This window comes from Populus euphratica, unplaced genomic scaffold (assembly GCF_000495115.2).
Source record: "Populus euphratica unplaced genomic scaffold, PopEup_1.0 scaffold267.1, whole genome shotgun sequence".
NCBI classification, from domain to species: domain Eukaryota; kingdom Viridiplantae; phylum Streptophyta; class Magnoliopsida; order Malpighiales; family Salicaceae; genus Populus; species Populus euphratica.
The window spans coordinates 37086-54890 of record NW_011500049.1 but is presented as its reverse complement, the minus strand read 5'-3'; the positions used below and the strand labels follow the sequence as shown (position 1 = coordinate 54890).

Here is a 17805-nt window from a genome sequence, read left to right as displayed (position 1 = left end):
CTTCTATATTTTTTTTGAGAAAAATCGACGAATGATTAGTTGGTTTCTGGGTAGCTCTATGCTCTTCATATATCAAAGCTAAGCAAGACTATCACAGATCACGCCGGCTGCTTGTGCTTATCATACATTACACCACTCTCGCTTTGCCATGAAAGGAAGAGAGGCTACCTGTTTAGGTTTTGCTTGTCTAAGCGGTAATGACACGGTTGAAACTGTAATTGAAATATATATATATATATATATATATAAAAGTAAAATTTATGTTCTTTCATTCTAAAAGTTTTTTAATTTTTTTAAAAAATACTTTTAAAATGTAAAAATAAACAGATTGGTATAAAAAATAAAATGAGATTAGTTGTTGATTGTGGGTTTGATTAGGGTTCTAGTCCACCATTTGTGCTGAAGTTCCTACAACAACAATGTTAAATCCATGGTGAATGCAGTTTCAGAATCAGGGAAGCATCAGAAGAACCATAAGAGCATAAAATAACCTTTTCCTTGCTGAGACGAGTATGTTTGGTTACAGAACCAGCATCAAGTACGATCACTAGAAAAGCCATAACGATCACAGCAATAATATCAGTATTCGAACTTAAAATGACTTGGGAAAATGTAGTTTATAGGCGCGAAAACCTGTTCCATCAAATGTATAATCACAAACATGGAAGTTCCTTTTGGGTCTGATGACCCCTCTCAAACTTCAATAAAGCCAACGGGGTTTCAGGGAGAAATAAAGCAGGCCCCGCTATGAAAGGCAACCCCCAAACATTCAAGCAAATCCAATCACATCCGCCTTTACACTGCTTTTCTGATGGCTAGCATGCGGCACTGTTTCATCAGACCACACAAACAGAACTACCTCCCCCCTCCCCCCCAGCTCATATCGCAAGCCCTCAATCTGCTATCAGCCTTTTCAAAGACACAAGAAAGCATCCCATCAAAAGGTAGGGTTGCAAGAGACATTATAAACCCAAACCCAGATAGAAAGTTAAAATGACTAAAAAATTTTGCAGAAAAGAATTGAACATGTGAGTAAGCATATGAAGCAACTTTTTATCAAGCAGTCTTCTAGATCTTTCTTCTGCCCTCTAATCTTCTTTCCACCTTATGGCATTGGTCTACTAGCAACACTATCAGCTTTTACTATATGCAACCCAGAGTGTTGCCTTTTTCTCCTTTTCCTTTCTCTGTGTCTCCTTTCTTTGGTTGCTCCTTGAGGAGACAGTTCCAATCAACTCCGAATTATATCCATAGGCAAAGAACAAAATCATTGAGAAAAATCATATCATAAACAATCTTTTCCTCTATCTAAGTATCACAAACAATCTTTTCCTCTATGTAAGTGTTTCATTCAGTTACCCTTGATTTTAAGCAGGGCCATCATTATCAAATTGAAGTCTTCTTCTCTTGATATCATTACTCCTACTAGCCGAATTTACATTTCTTGGTGTGTGAAGGTTTTCCACATCTAATTGTTGCAGTAGATTGTAACATCGAAACACCTCTTCCTGTGACACAAAAAGGCCAACAAGTCCGAGGTCAACAGATTCGTCTAATTGAATTCATCAACAAATAAATCACTCACAATATTAAGAAATCCTGGATAAGCAATTGAATTCATCTGGGTCTCCAATGTGGTTCTTGTTAAGCTGTTATTTAATACCACTAATGTGGCAGCCGCTGCTATAACCGAAGGTCGATGGCTCATCAAATGTATCTCTGCATATAACATACTTTACATCAATGTATACCATAATCAATGCAAAGAAAGAAGTAATTAAAGGATGAATCTAAAGGCACATTACCTCTCATTAAAGCCAAAATGGATTGCACGGTCCTAGATACTGTTTCCCTTGGTGGAGAATCCTGCCTGGAGAATTTTATTATGAAATAGCGAAGAAAAGCGAAGGGAGTTGCATAGTTCATTCTCCATTGTAATGTACTCAGTATTCCAAGTTCTACTCTTTCAACATTTGTGCTTCCAAATGTAACTCCTTCTGTTTGAAGCTGTGGTAAAGAGGGTACTCGTACCTCCTCCATCTTTGCGGCCAAAGAAAGACAGCCTACAGATATCAGGCTAACTACCCTAGTATAATTTCTCTGCGATACCAAGAAACAAGAAACAATGAACCACAAGTAGAAGAATGGATACTCGATTGAAACTTTCCAATTCAGAAGACTTACATCAATGAAACGACTTGAAAGGAACCGATCAAAATATATCATAGACAAGTATGCGGTATGAAAATGAAAACCAAAGTTTTTTCTTGTCTGCATTAAAATCCAACAAAAGAAAACAGAAATGTCTTAATCTTCACAAAACTTAAAGACCGAGCATGAATAACGATTTGAAAGAAAAGAAATCAAGAGACACTAACTCTGAGAATCCATGTAATAGCTTCCAAGCGGGCAGTTCTAAACGAGGCATCAAGAACCAAAGTTTCATTAGCATTAAAACCTTGATGAGGCTCTCGATTAGCCAACAACGTCAAATACTCATCTTCCGTATCTGGGTCACCAACATAAGTCCTTGTAATATCAATGTATGTATCATCTTCATCTGCTACTGCCAATTCACCAAGAAAATCTTCGTAACAGAAAAGATCACCGGGAGATAAAGATTCGTCTGCCATTTTCTTTATTTCACTGCATGCTGAGAGCATGCGTAAAATTAACTCCCAAACGCATGACTTGTGAAGTGAAGAAAAATGAAGTTTGACCAAGGTTCTTGATAAAGGGAGATGGAGATGAGGTGCGAAAGTGTTGGCTACTGTTTTAACGGTTGTCTGTTGAAAGAGAGAGAATGTGGGTGTTTGTGTTTGTGTTTGTTTTGTGACATTGTATATATCTTCTAGATTTTATACCATTAATGGATTGTTTTAATATTAATTATTGAGAGAATTTATTTTTTAAAACATACTAAATAACGTTTCTATGATTTTTTTTTCACATTAATTTGTGAAGAATTCTTGTTAAAAAAAGTGTTTTGTTTTTTCTTTAAACTTAACTAAAATTCTAATCAAATTAATTAAGTAATGTAACACATGATGGCTTTTAAAAACATATTTAAAAAATTTTAAAAAAATTATATAATCATGTAAAAAATCAACTAGAAACCACTTTAAAAAACTGTTAAACCGCTTCAAAAAATTAGGATATCGGGTCGGATATAATAACCGGAAAGGATTTGGTTTTACAAGTAGATGAACTAAAAATACCTCTACTCTTGTGGGAAAAGGAGGGAGCAGTTTTTGGACTTTTGGAACACAAGGGTGGTGGTGGTCTTTGTTGGATTGGATGGTACGTGAATGTCGAGAGCGTGGGCTTCACGGCCAGATGGAGAGAAGATGGGAGGGGATTGTCACTTGTCAGGCGGGTACCATACAGCGGGTAAGGGTACCTGAGAATTGCACGTTGATCTTTAGTGATTGGTTGGGGAGTTGTTTCTCTTGTGTGCTCGAGCTCATCATGGTGTGCTTTACAGAGTGAAATATCTACTGATCCTTGCAGAAGGATACAATAAGTCCTCGTGGCCAAGGAGACTCGTCAAAAAGGCTTTCGGATTGCATTAGTCTAACAAGAGTAGGAATCACATGTAGAAAAAATCACTCCGCACACTTTAATGGGCTCGGCGGATTGGAAATTTAGAGTTGAAAAGATAGAAATTAAGGCGATGTGGGTTTGTATTTTATTCCAATCACTTGTATGAAAGCACTTGGTTTGTCAATACACACCGTGATTTTATATTAATCCACTCAAACTTTTAATTTCTTTACACATTGAATAAGTAAAAGCTATAATTTATAGTTTTTTTTCTAAATATATTTATAAAAATTATTATAATATCAAATACATATCAAGTTTGACAATGCCTTGAAAAGAAATGTTTCATTATATTTAATATGATTTTTAAAATTTGTTAGGTTGTGTTTGATTAGCATCTCAAAATAAAAATAATAAAGAAATGACAAAAATATATTTTAGTTGAATGAAAAAATACAAAGATAAAAAATAAATTTATATCCTGAGACAATTTAAAGTTAATCTTTGTATTTTAAAAAATAAAAAAATAAAAAAAAGTATTTTAGTTGAATTTTTTGGGATATTATAAGGTGTCGTTAGAAGTAATGGGAAGTCAAGTGTTAGTGATTGGTTGGGAAGGTGATGATGATATGGGCAAAATTGCCCTTCTTGACGGTGTGGTAAAATCAAAAGATGACACGGGATTCAAAGTCTAATTAGCCTTAAAAAATCTACTAGAACCTCGCTTTATGACTTCATTATAATATATCATATGTTACCTCTTACAATATTCTTTAATTGCTCCCACAAATTCTAATCTATTTCTTTGACTGTGCCCACATACCTCTTTTATTCTTCAGCTTCGATAATCGAGTAAAAAACATTAATCACTGTAAACCATAAGTGTTTAGTGTGGTTTAAAAAATGTCTCTGGGCTGGAATGGTATTATATGCCTCTGTTCGTGTCTTCCCCTATGCATCCCCATGAAAGTCTTCATGGAATCTTGTTTTGTCTTTGTGGCCAGTTGTTTAGAGTTTAAACAGCACTGTGAAGATGGCTCCATGGGTTCATTGTTTAATACGTTGTCACTGGTTTTGCTTTGACTACGAAGCTATCGGGTCGCAACCACACCTAATCATGGATCCAACTTGCCCTTTCCTTTCTTGTGTTTGGTAACGGATTTGGATAAAAAGATAGCTGGGACAGAGGGAATGTGTTTCCTATCATTTTTATTTTGAAAAAATAGAAATTAATTCTAAAATTGTTAAATATAAATTTATTTTATGTGTTTAACTCTCTAATTAAACGCATTTATATATATATATATATATATATATATATATTTGTTCTGTCAGTAATATCAACTCTATTTTTAAGTCAACATACTTGAACTGCCCTTAGCCAAAGACGAGTCAATCAACTATTCCTTGCAAGATACCGATCACTATAATGTGGTGGCTATTTTGTCGTTCTCATGAAAAAATAAATGCCTTTAGATTACGAGTATTTCAGTATTTTTATACGATTTATGAGTCATTGTTGATTTGTTTAAGAATATTTTTGTTTATTTAATATTTCGTAAATAATTAAAATATTCTTAGGAGATAAAAAATAATTAAGCAGGGTAATGTGTCATATGAGGGTATTTAGGTATTTATCATCTTTTATACATAAGAGAATTACACATACATATATTTATGGATATAAGACATTTAATTCATTGTTGTCAAGAATATTTTAGTCTTTTCATATAATTTTTTTCATTGTAAGTTTGAGTGAGGATAATTATATAATTTTATACCAATTACTTATCTCAATTCAAATATTTTAATTAAATTTCAATAAATAATTTATATCATCATGAGATCTTGAAAAGAATAGCTGAAAAAACTAAAAGTGGGGTCGATCAAGAATCACTTTCTTTTCCAGCTGCACTGCCTATCCACAACATTGAATGACAATACAAAGCTTGGTTTTTCGTCTCCAGGGTCCATGGCTTTTACATAGAACCCAGAGGGACATCGTTGCTCGTTCTATTTGCCGGATCTCTACTCGTAAAGAAAAAGCTCAAAATCAGTCCCCAGTAGTTGGGATCATGATAGGCTTCTTCTCGAAAGAAAAAATACGTTGAGTTTGAGCAAACAACAGCCTAGAAAATTCCACAAATTGCCAACTAAATTTGGTGTTAATTGTTCCTTTCACCATCTTTTACTTTCTTCAACGACAAGTATGTGTGTGTGGAGATAAAAAAGAAAACGCAGAAATCTAATAAAAAGTCTATCTACATCGAACAATCATTCTAATAGTTAAAATTATCAGTATATAATTAATTAAAAAAAAATTACTCATAAAAAATTTTTGATATATATGTATACTAGATATGTGGTCTAAATTTCACCATGGATTGAGTCGATTTCTTTTCCAACCTAAAAAACAATGAAAGCACTTACAAGGTGTTTTAAAGGATAAAAAAAAAAATCAGAGTTATTTATTTTAATATTAAAAGATAAAGAGAAATTGAAAAAAAAATTATAATTAAATCCAAATTAATGTAATAAATTTATAACTTAGATTGTGAAGTTAGAACATTTTTATTAAAAACTTATAAAAATAAAATAGAAAAACTTATTATTTAAAAAATTCAAAGTCAAAAGAAAAAAAAAAACACTAATATGAACACAGACTTGAATCTTATACTTCTGATTTGAGTCAAACCGCATCAAGAAAAGTATAAAATCCAATCCTCAATATTCTAATATTAGATGTTTAAAATTAATTGTAAAAATATATTTAAAAAAACAAGGAAAATTAACATAAAAATAAAAAAATTAATATAAAAACTCCAAGTCAATCTAAATTAGAATAACAAATGCGTAACTTGGATCACTAAGCCAAGTCATCAGCATATAGACTAAAATAAAAAAAATAAAACTGTTTAATTTTTAATAAACTCGATATTAATAATAAAATAAAAAAATAAAGCAAGTGAAAAAAATATAAAAAATCAATATTAATTATAATTAAAATTTTATACTTGTGACCCAAGTCATGAAGCTAGAATCACTACACATAAATATTTTAAAAAGTTCAATTATAAACAAATCAAATATTAAAGTATATAATTGAAAAAATAAAATAAAATTAAAAGAAGAAAAATTAAATCTCATATAAATATTAAATTAAATCAAATGATAAGATGATAAAATTGAAAATATATTTTTTAAAAATAAAAATTAAAAGAATGAAATACAAACTTGATATCTTTTTATTTTTTGATTAAGAAAAATAAAAAATATTTCTAGCCAAATAATAAAGGAAATTCAACTATTTTATAAGTTATATTATACGAAGAAAATATTAAAAGATAAATTATAAAAAAAGTTTGAATTCAATGAGCGGATGCATAATGAAATTTTAAACGGATGTGTTTATGCTTTTGTATTTCATTGTTGCCTCTTTTATTTATTTATTTAACCTTTTCATTAATGAACGGATGTGTCAGTGCACTAATTCCATAGATGAGCACTAGGCATGTTGCTATTGTTTTTTTTTATAATTATTATTATTCAATAGGCTTGACTCGTCGAGATTTAGCAGCATAATTGAATAGTCCTCTCTATTTTTTTTTTAATTTCTTCGATGTACCTAGGATAAAATTGACTTATAATTTATTAAAAAACCTACTATAAATATATTTTATAAGGGCATTCTGTGACTGTAATTATTGTGTATATTTAGTGGTATTATGTTGATTTTGGTTACACTTACAATATTGCTCATCACATTAGATATTAAAAAATTGATATAATTATTTCTATAATCAATTTTTTTATAACATTACTTATTCATGTGAGATAGGTTAGACATGAAAGTCCTCATAATTATAAGGAGGACTTTATTATATTTATTTGATAAACATAGAAAGCAAGGAAGGCCTCTTTTATCTGCTGTCTCCTCCACTTTGAGGTTGACTGGACCCAGCGACGCCGGAAAGAGCAGCATGTCCCCCCTCCCGCACCTTTAGCAGCATCGTTCTTCAAAGAGGCAGCAATTTCCCCTCTAAAGCGAGCCCTCCATGCATTGCCACGGTACCTAACGAGACCTTTTAAGGGGCATTTTATGCGGCTAGGCACTTGAAAATTGGACCAAATAGAGAGGCTTTTTCCTTAATACTGTGAGCTCTCAATCCATATCACTATTTATTATGATGACAATAATGGACCCAGAAGAGAAATATATAATCCATTTATATGATGTCAAAGGGATCTAGGGATTCAACACCAGTACTTAAGTTAATTTTCTGGATTGGGTGCGAGGAACTATGATGACAATAATGGACCCAAAAGAGAAATATATAATCCATTTATACGAGGGATTCAACACCAGTACTAAAGTTAATTTTCTGGATTGGGTGCGAGGAGACCTGGCATACATGACTCCCAGCAAAAAAATGAATAAACAATGTTTAATGGTGCCCTCAACCTGGCATGAGGTCCATATGTGACTGCTAAACGCAAACGCAAAGGCACAAAACTTTAACTTTATCCTGTAGGGTTTATATTATATTTTTAATTCATGGGTTTTATTTTTTTTTATAAAATAAAGGGTTAAAATATAATCTTATCATTATAATATTTTAAATTATTTTACAAATTATATTCTACTTATTTTATCCAACTAAAAATAAAAACATAACGGGATATAGAAGATTTTAATAATGTAATAGTATTAGTAGATTATAGACTTGTTTATAAAATTTTATATAAAAATATATGGAAATAAACACTAAGAATTTATAACCTTTACAGTATTATTGTGTTTATAAGAACTCCACTGAAAAAATAATTATAATAATAATTTTTTTTTAACTGGGTATACAAAACCCACACTAAAAAATAATAATTAAATGACGTTACACTTGTACTAAAAACACCAGGTATATATATTAAATTTAAATATAATTTTTTATATAAAAAATAAAAACATCCACCTTGCGATAAAAGGGGGTGGTCACAAATAAGAAGCTGTGGCACAAAAACAAAGGGTGGTCAAGAAATTATAGAATTTGGAAATGGGAAAGCGCAGTCGCAGTAAATAACAATCAAGAAATAATGGTGCCCGGAAGAGAACAGAAGGGTGATCAGCGTTGTGGCAGATGTCTTGAAATTTCTGACACACAAGGAAGGGAGCTGTGCCCCACGAACACCTAATCCTTGAGAACTCCCAGGCCATCTCTTTCAACAAAAACTTCTGCTGCCAGTCTTTTACCTAGATAGATGTCACAGGCAGGCAAGGTCAGGGAATAGGAGTTTGATTCCCAATGTTTTGACTGCCTTGACCCGATCCCCTTTGAAACTTACTCCTCTGCTGCGCAAAGCCCCCCTGGGGCAGCGTGCTCACATGGTGCTTTTATTTGGGATAAATCCGTCTATTAATACCCAAGATATAATCAAAAACTGAAATAACACAATGATAAAAAAAAAAAATTGGTAAAATTACATGGTTTGAGAATATCACATTCTATAAATGTGCTATTTTAGTAGTATTATAGTTCAAAACTATTACATTTAAATTATATTATGGTTTATGATCATAATAAGTGATAAGTGATGTCGTGTTCATAACAATAATATCATGTTTTTAAATTATAGTATTTGTAAAAAATTATTTTGAAAAAATTAAAATTTAATAAAATAAGTGGATTGTAGCCAAAATAGTTATATTATTTTGGTTATTATAAGGTTTTGGATCATTTTTATATTTTAGGTCTTAAAATATTTATAAAATTATAGTTTTTGTTAATCTTAAATTTTATTTACTTTATGATTTTAGAGAGTTAAAATATTTTTGATTTTATCAAACTTTTATACATTTTTCTATATAGAAATTGTGTCTAAAATTTTACACCACTTAAAAAACCATATAAAAAACTACAAGAATCGCAATCAATAAATGCTAACTAGACTCGGCATATTCTCATATCCCATGATCACAAGTAACCCTATAAATATAAAAACAAACAGACAAGTATACATGCAAAATAAATATAAAATAATTAAATAGTATAATATCCAAATAATTTCAAAATATACAAACATAACTCATTTATCTTTCTGTGTTTACGTTGTTTACCAGATAATCTGTTCTTATTAGTAACACGAATGGATTTAACTCCTGATTCTATCTGAGTGGTCTCATTCTCTGTCGCGACATTATCATGAGTTAGCCTCTTTCCAAGTATTTCAAGTCCAATACGGCAAGCATCCAACCACTGGGACTTTATGATGTGAATTTTTCTTTTTTCATCAATATTATAGAGATAAAATATGGTCTTTTGACCTTCTCACAGTAAGAATCCAACCTGCTATTAATAAAACATTAATTTTAAATTCAAATATAAACACATAAAATTTAATAGTTAACATACATTAATAACAAAAGACTCTATTACTTATTTGATATTAAATTCACTTGACATGTTGATTGTATTATATATGTTTAGGTAAAGAAATCTGCTTGGGATTTAGAGTAATGTTTCATTGTGTTATATTCATGTATCAAATCATATACTATCTGTCAATAATTATATGATGCATTCATATAAAAATCTAATTTCTCTATGCATCTCACTGTGATACATAAACAACATGCTAACCTAACCAATCATAATCATTATTTTTACCCCTACAAGTAATGGTGTGTAAAACATCACTTGTATTGATATTGACTGGAGTGTGTTGTACGTGGTCGAACTATTACATTAGCTGATTTAAACAATGTAGCTTGAACATTTCAAAACATATTAGTAGTAGCGCTATTGTCTATATATTTATTCCTTAAATGCATACAACTGAAACAACAACTATTTTTTCTTTAAAGTAAAATGTCTAAATGACTTACAGATCTTAAGTTAAATAAATATTAAACAACAATAATTTAGTGCAATTAATTATCTTATTTAACATTTAGTCAATGTCATGCATCACAAATATGATAATGTCAAACCATGTCATTTCATCAAATATTTTTCAAATGATATCATCCGTCTACATTTTTAAGTTTACTGTGCTAAATTGAGAAAAAAACCTTCCATTATATGACCAATGCTCATGAAACCTAAAAACTTAAAAAAGATCTTTTTTGATCAACCATGGGTTTTCAATCTTCGAGTTAACTTCTTTCAACACATAAGGTTTTGATTAGAGATGAAAATTATATTTTGAAATATTTTTTACTTTGAAAACTATCAAAATAATATGTATATTAAAATAATATATATATATATTAAAATTTATTTTTGACACTAATACATAAAATATACATATAAAAAATTAATTTAAAATAAAAGAATCAATTTTTTTTTTTAAAATATAGCTGGACTGAAATGCAAGACACCATCTAAGACTATGTTTATTTCAACAAAAACAATTCAACATGGCATTTTGGTGACTCCTCGTACTGCAACAGGAAGTCTGTCACGAGAAGATGAATTATAGCCACTAGCACTTGTTGAGCAGAGATTAAAACATGGCATCATCAATTTCCATGCTTCCATATATATAACAATTCTGTTATAATTCTTTGTAGTGAACTGGACATGTGAGTTGTAAAGCCACAGGTATCATATAAATAAATAAATATCGATTCAATTATAATTCATGGACCCTATCTGACAGTCGGCTATCATGAATCAAATAACTAACAAAGTTCTTTGCTTCAAGGCAAGCGTACTCCTAGCCAGACTCTCCTCTACCAAGAACCAGAACAAGTGGCTACCAACATTAACACTAGTTCAATATTTCATTCATTTATGAAGAGTTTTATGAATTTGATCATCACATTGTTCTTATAAATCAACATGATTCGATCCTTCCACCCTGCAGTTCTCTTATTCACGAGATGATAATAGTTCATAAAAAAATTATTGATTTATTATCCTTTATCCAGTAGGGGTCTCCCAGATGCTCTTCAAGTCTGCTTTATTCAAGTAGCAACTCATCATTGCTTGATTGGGAGCAGCCATTAGGATAGCCACCAGTCAAAGGATCGGGAATCAATACTGTATAAAAATCCATTCAAGACTTCAAAAGATCAAAAAATCACTTTTGATCACAATGTTGCGTAAGACCAGATGAACTTGACATTAAAAAAAGAAAACAAAATAGTAATTGTAATGCTCTCGATAAAAATCACAGGGCACCTTAATACGATATGCTCTAATGTCTTCGTCGGGAACAGAAAGGCCATACCTCCACTTGCATGACGGGCTTACGTTTTACGGACCTCAGTGGCCAGGAGCCAGGATAGTTTGAGTGGGCCTATTCCTATCTTTGGTGAAGTGAGCTGGGCCTATTCCTATCTTGGGTGAAGTGAGCTTGTCTTCCTTGGCAATGGGCCTGATACAATTCTCTATAGGATACGGCGTTAACAAAAAGTCCCTTAAATCCACAATAAAAGTCTATATTCATTCCCTATTTGTATTCGTATTTCGTTACCAAATACCTTAATATTAAGAAATTAAGTTTATATTTCCATTCCAGGCACTTCTTTCTTAGTTACCAGACATCACCCAATAGTTTTAAATCATAGATCATGAATACATTATATCATAATTATTTTAACGGGTTAGCTTCAAATTAATTTTTTTATTTTGATGTATTGCTGTTAAAAATAAAATTTAAAAAATAATATAAATTATTTTAATATATTTTTAAATAAAAAATATTAAAAAAAAACACGCAGACAATCATCCATGATCCCAGGAACTCGTTATTTTTTAACGTCAGACCCGAACGTGAACGGAGAAGAACGAAACCATGTACTCCAGCCCCACACGTATCTAACTAATCCAATCACACGGGAGAGACGAAAACGTAGCAATCCACACAATTCACTGGCTGCACTTGACAACACGCACCTCGAATATTCTACACCAGTCGATGCGAATAAAACATTAAAATCCTCCTCGGCTCCTCCTCTGCTCGATAAAGAGATTTCCTCTCTATTTTTATTTTCCACCCTAAAAATAATTTTTAGCTCTTTTCTATAAATCCACCTCAAGTAAATTAATGGATAAATCCTTAATCAGTTCAAATCCGTCGCCGTCTCGGTTTCTAATCTTGGTTCAATTTATACCTGCCCAGCTTTTATTTTCACAAAGATCTCTTATTATTTTTCAGATTTATAGTAGATTTTGTTTCATTTATCAACCCTCACTCAATTAGGTTTATTAAATTTCACCGCCGCCGGCGATGGGGAAGCGTATGCTCTCTCTCTCTCTCTCTCGTTCTTCTATTGTTGAATTCAATTTTTGAATTGTCTAATCAGGGTTTTTCTTGGTCAATTACTGACTTATTACTATTACTATTATTATTATTATTATGAGATGGAACAACTTAGGGTTTGGATTCTGTGAATTATGCAGGTAATAATCAGCGGAAAAATAAAGCGATGTTGGATAGTGATGATGAAAATAGTAGCGTGAGTTCATCGTCGACTGCTCGTTCGGATCTTATGTCGGTGTCGGGGACCGACGAGGTTCAAGTTGATAAAGATAGTTTACTAGAACAAGCTCTAGATGCTTTGTATGAGAAGAGGTTTGTGTTGGTGTTGTGCTTCGGTTTTGAAATTTAGGTTTTAGGTGGTTTGTATTTGTGATTAATGTAGTTTCTTTGTTTTGCGTTGAGCTTGAGCTGAATTGGTGGTGTTGGTGTTGTTTTGTGGATGAAGGGGTTCGACGAGAGAGAAAGCTCTGGCAGCGATTATTGATGCTTTTAATACCAACTTGCAGCATCAATTTGTTGAGAAGAAGTAAGCACTGGCTAAGAGATAGTTGTAATGTGCAGTGGGTTGTTGTTGGTTACCTAGTTTGATTGATTTGGTTTATGTTGTGGTGGGTTTGTGCTGTAATGTGAAGATATTAGTCATGGTTGTTCATCCCGAGGCTCTTACATGTATCTTCTTTTGTTTGTTTCTTCAGATTTGCTACGTTACTACACCTGTGTCTTAACTCCATTAAAAAGGGCTCTAGCAAAGAGATATCTCTAGCATGTCATGCCATCGGTTAGTGTCGAGCCCATCTTGTCATCTCTTTTGTCCTTTACCTGTATTTTCAACTTTTATTAGTTTAGTATGTTGTTTTTGTAGGATTATTGGCTCTGACTGTTGGTTCTGGGGATAATGCACATGAAATATTGGAAGAATCAGTTATTCCTATTCCCCAAGCTCTTAAATCTCAGTCTGATTCCTCGAAGACTGTATCGGTATGTATGATTTGCTAAATCTTTGAGAGTTTAATTGTTCTCCAGTTTCCACTAATTGTTGTGACGTTGAATCTCTTCTGTTTTCTGTTGGGTGGTCATTTTCAGTTAGTGGCGTGTTTGGCTATTGTGACGTTTGTTGGTGCGACTAAGACCGAGGAAACTGAAAGATCAATGCAAATCATGTGGCAATTGCTTCATCCTAAACTAGGTTCTAATGTATGCATCTGTTTTTATTCTTTGCTTTCTTGTATCAGTGATATTAATGATGTTATCATCTATCCTTTAATTACTTGATTTCAAGACCTCAACCCATACAGTAACAGTCCAATGCTGTAGTTATTGGTCATGTTCTACCAACAAATAAATTTTTCTATTTCACTTTCAGGTAGTTGCTGTCAAACTACCTGCAGTTGTCATAACAGCAGTGGTGTCTGCTTGGGCATTTATCTTGACTACCATGGATGGATGCTCTCTTAACTCCAAAGATTGGCAAGAGTAAGTGAACTTTTGATTTGATTTTCCACTTCATTTTCTGTACTTGTCTTCTTTTATATGATAATCAGCGTGAAGTGCGCCGAAATTGATCAGATAGTCATTTAACTTATTCATCCCCAGTCCCTTTGCACAGTCCATGATGAAGGAGTTGGTAAATAGTTAGTCTTGTCTAGACAGTTGTATGTTCCCATGTCATGGTTTTCTTGCACGGGGAACTAAAACTTCAATAAAGATCACTACTTTCATTGATGCAGGTACATTTCTTATTTCTCTACTCTGCTAGATAAGGATGACAGATCTGTACGCATTGCTTCCGGTGAAGCTCTAGCTTTAATTTTTGAGACAGGAAGTATTGAAAAGTTTGCTGCTGAAAATAAGACTGCCCCAGATGGCTCAGTTCCAGAAGGAAATAAATCTCGTGAAGGATATACACATATACTAGGACTGAAATCAAAAATCCTAAATCAAGTTAGGAGCCTGTCTGCCGAGGCTGGTGGAAAAGGTTCCGCTAAGAAGGATCTTAACAGCCAGAGGAACTTGTTCAAGGATGTTTTGGAGTTCCTGGAGGTATTAATTCATTCCTGTCCTTCCGAGTCTTTCTGTTTGTGTGTGCTTCTGTTCTGATGTTAAGTTTTTACGTTACCAGGATGGCTACGCTCCTGATATCTCAATGAAGATCGGAGGAGATTCGTTACAAACATCAACATGGTCTGAGCTTATAAAGGTTTCTTGCTCTTTGATCATTATTTTTTCTTTCTGGTCATGTTTTTGGTTTGTGTTTTAAGATATTCAAGCTCTCTGATTTGAGTTCTTTTAACAGTTGAACTTCATGAAGCATTTTCTTGGTGGTGGATTTATTAAGCACATGCAGGTTGGTTTTCTTGGTCCTGCCTTTGTCTGTTTTTCTTGCTTCTTATGCGATGCTTTTTTTGTTGGTGTCAATTGCTTTTTAATACCATTAACAAGTGACTTTGTTTAAATAGGACAATGAATTCCTTCAAGTTGTTTTTGGGTTCATGCCCAAGAGAAAGCATCTCCTAGGTGTCGAACATCAAATGTCAAGTGGTGAGAAGGTCAGTTATGCTCTTCTCCAACTTGGCCTTCTATGACAGTCTTCAATCTGGAATTATTTATTTGTCCTAAAATTGTGAGATTTTCTTGTGCCTGCACCATCCAAACTTTTCTTCGTCTCAAGTGTCAGTACAGCACGTGTGTTCTGATACTTTGGATATCTGCCTAAGTAAACTAGCTGATCTCTTTAGATTGAAGTTAAATTTGGTTAGTGATGTGCTAAACCTTGGTAATGGTTTAAACTAAACCTCCTTTATATGGTAATGATTGGTTGTTAGTGGATTCATGTACTTTTTTGTTCATACTTAAGATCTTCATTCTCTTATTGCTGCAAATATAGCAATCTCTGTCTCCAGTCTTGAAAAGTTCTCCCCTTCCAATCCCTCAAATTGAGGCACTGTTCATCACGCCTAAAACATAAACTATTCCTAAGAAAATCATGGCGAACACAAACTATTCCTAAGAAAATCATGGCGAGGAAATCGAGGGCTGTAAAATTGAGACATTTACTTTTATTGATGACCTCTGTTTTAGTGCCTTGGTTTTGTTTTAAGATACTGATAAGATACATTCCTTGTTACAGAGGATGTTCCGGTCGCCAAACTCAATACAAAATAAAGCCAGGACCCAGTTTCTGAACAAGCAGCGGATGCTATCTAAGGTTGGTTCTTCTTCATTCAGTATAGTTATTGCGTGTACTTTTCTGGTCACCACTGCTTCTTTTGATGCGAGGAGCATTTCAAAAAATAGTGCTCCAGTGCGCTTTATTCTATACTATCTTTTGTTCTCTGGGTATTTACTTTTACCTGTCCCTTTTTTCTGGTGCAAAAAACATTTGAAAAAACATTCTTCTGGGCTTTATACACTTTTTTATTTTTTCGCGTTGACATTATTAGTTGCTTTTGCGTTACCGAAGTTGTTGACCTGTACACTTCCCTGGATTATCCAGGATAGAAACGTTGGGCACTTTGCTGTTGGCATGGGCGATGAATATATGTGAGGAATCCAGTCTAGCTGTTAGACGTTGTAGGATGAACATCCTCTGGAATAATTTAGCAGATTGTAGGGTTAATGTTACCGTCATTTTTTATGAATTTGGGAACAGGGAAATGGATTTTGTGGAAGGCTATGTTATTGACGATATACACAGATTATTGGTATCCCAAGTCAACTGATCAGATCATTCATTTTACTTGTAGTTGTACTGTGTAATAACTGGTTGTAATTACTGAATGTGATTTGAATACGAAGTTTAATGATTCGGAAGATGAAGATTTTAAGAAACGTTTGATGAGATGGAACTAAGTTGAACTCGTATTCCTCGAGTGGGCAACAAAAGATATTCTATAGATTTAGAGAGAGCACGAAGGCAAGCACGAAACTCGAAGGTGTCTCAACAGTATGATTTTCATAGCATTCTGCACGGTCAAGATTGACCATAATCTTCTATTTTTTTGGGAGTGACGGAGTCTCAAGCATTTTAGCATTTGGTATAAAAACAGGAAGAGTGCCCAAATTTCTCTTTCTTTTTGGTTGTGGAGAATAAAACAAAAACAAAATGTATTAAATGTGTGCTCGTAGTCGTTAGAGTGGAATTTGACCTGAACAAGGTCGTAGGGTTAATATACATGGATTGAGTTAATGAGTATGATCTATTTGAATAATATAATATAAATATATTAAAACTGTTTTGCTTACAATGCATGTGTAACAGTTTTGACATTTTCGTATGATGGGACATTAAAGTTTTATGCATAATATATTACGCACTGCCTACTTTTTTTAGTCCAATATCAAATCCAGCTCGAGCCGAACCAAATTTGTCAGCTATATTTAAAATATGAGTTTGAAAACTGTTCTTTTTTCGTCACTTGTATCTACTTACCGTCCCAAGTATTTTTTCCTTGAATTAAATTATATATATGAAAACTGTCCTTTATTTTAATTAAATAATATTTTTAATAACATGATAGTATAGAAATACGAAGTAAAAGGTTGCAAAAAATGTAAACTATTAACTCTTATTTTTTTTTAATTTTAAAAAATGTAATATTTATTTTATTGTATATATATGTAAAAATAAAAATAAAAATGATAAATTTAGTAAGGAAATGATTAAAATGTAATAAATGAGAAAAGTATAGAAAGAGAACGCTGAGACTCTCGGAGTGGTCTTGTTCGCCTGGGCTTAACTTAAATCAGGTCCAATTATAATTTTACAAAATAATATGGACGACACTCGTACTAATCAATCAGGTGACATATCGTTTATTGATCATTTCTTCCCAATGGCGCCGGGATATTGTAGCTGATACTGATTCTAAAGACCCTCATTTTCTTATTTTTCTTCTACAATCCTCTAAATTTTATAAACACAAATCTAACCTCAAAACACATTCATAAATAATCAATACGAAATTCGAATTTAATTTTTTTTTATTCAAATTGATATAT

The 17805-nt window shown here is 32.5% G+C and overlaps 2 protein-coding genes across 3 annotated transcripts; one reads left to right on the top strand and one right to left on the bottom strand.

Annotated features, from left to right (window-relative positions):
• Positions 1-450: 450 nt before the first annotated feature.
• LOC105107582 (cyclin-D5-1-like) lies at positions 451-2789 on the bottom strand. Of its 2 annotated transcripts, XM_011001563.1 has the most exons (6): positions 2379-2789; positions 2185-2271; positions 1806-2100; positions 1586-1719; positions 1360-1508; positions 451-909 (listed from the first exon to the last, which is right to left on the bottom strand). In XM_011001563.1, the coding sequence occupies exons 1-5, from the start codon at positions 2661-2663 to the stop codon at positions 1368-1370; spliced, it is 942 nt and encodes a 313-aa protein (XP_010999865.1). In that variant the 5' UTR covers positions 2664-2789; the 3' UTR covers positions 451-909; positions 1360-1367. The 2 variants fall into 2 exon arrangements, with proteins under 2 accessions (XP_010999865.1, XP_010999864.1); XM_011001562.1 differs by having other exon boundaries at positions 451-1508.
• Positions 2790-12399: 9610 nt separating this feature from the next.
• Positions 12400-16635, top strand: LOC105107583 (interferon-related developmental regulator 1). The gene is made up of 13 exons (XM_011001564.1): positions 12400-12784; positions 12948-13119; positions 13253-13333; positions 13503-13585; positions 13670-13785; positions 13891-14001; positions 14171-14280; positions 14535-14847; positions 14927-15004; positions 15101-15151; positions 15264-15353; positions 15935-16012; positions 16301-16635. Exons 1-13 carry the CDS (start codon positions 12775-12777, stop codon positions 16349-16351), a joined length of 1344 nt encoding a protein of 447 aa, XP_010999866.1. The 5' UTR covers positions 12400-12774; the 3' UTR covers positions 16352-16635.
• The last annotated feature ends 1170 nt before the right edge of the window (positions 16636-17805 follow it).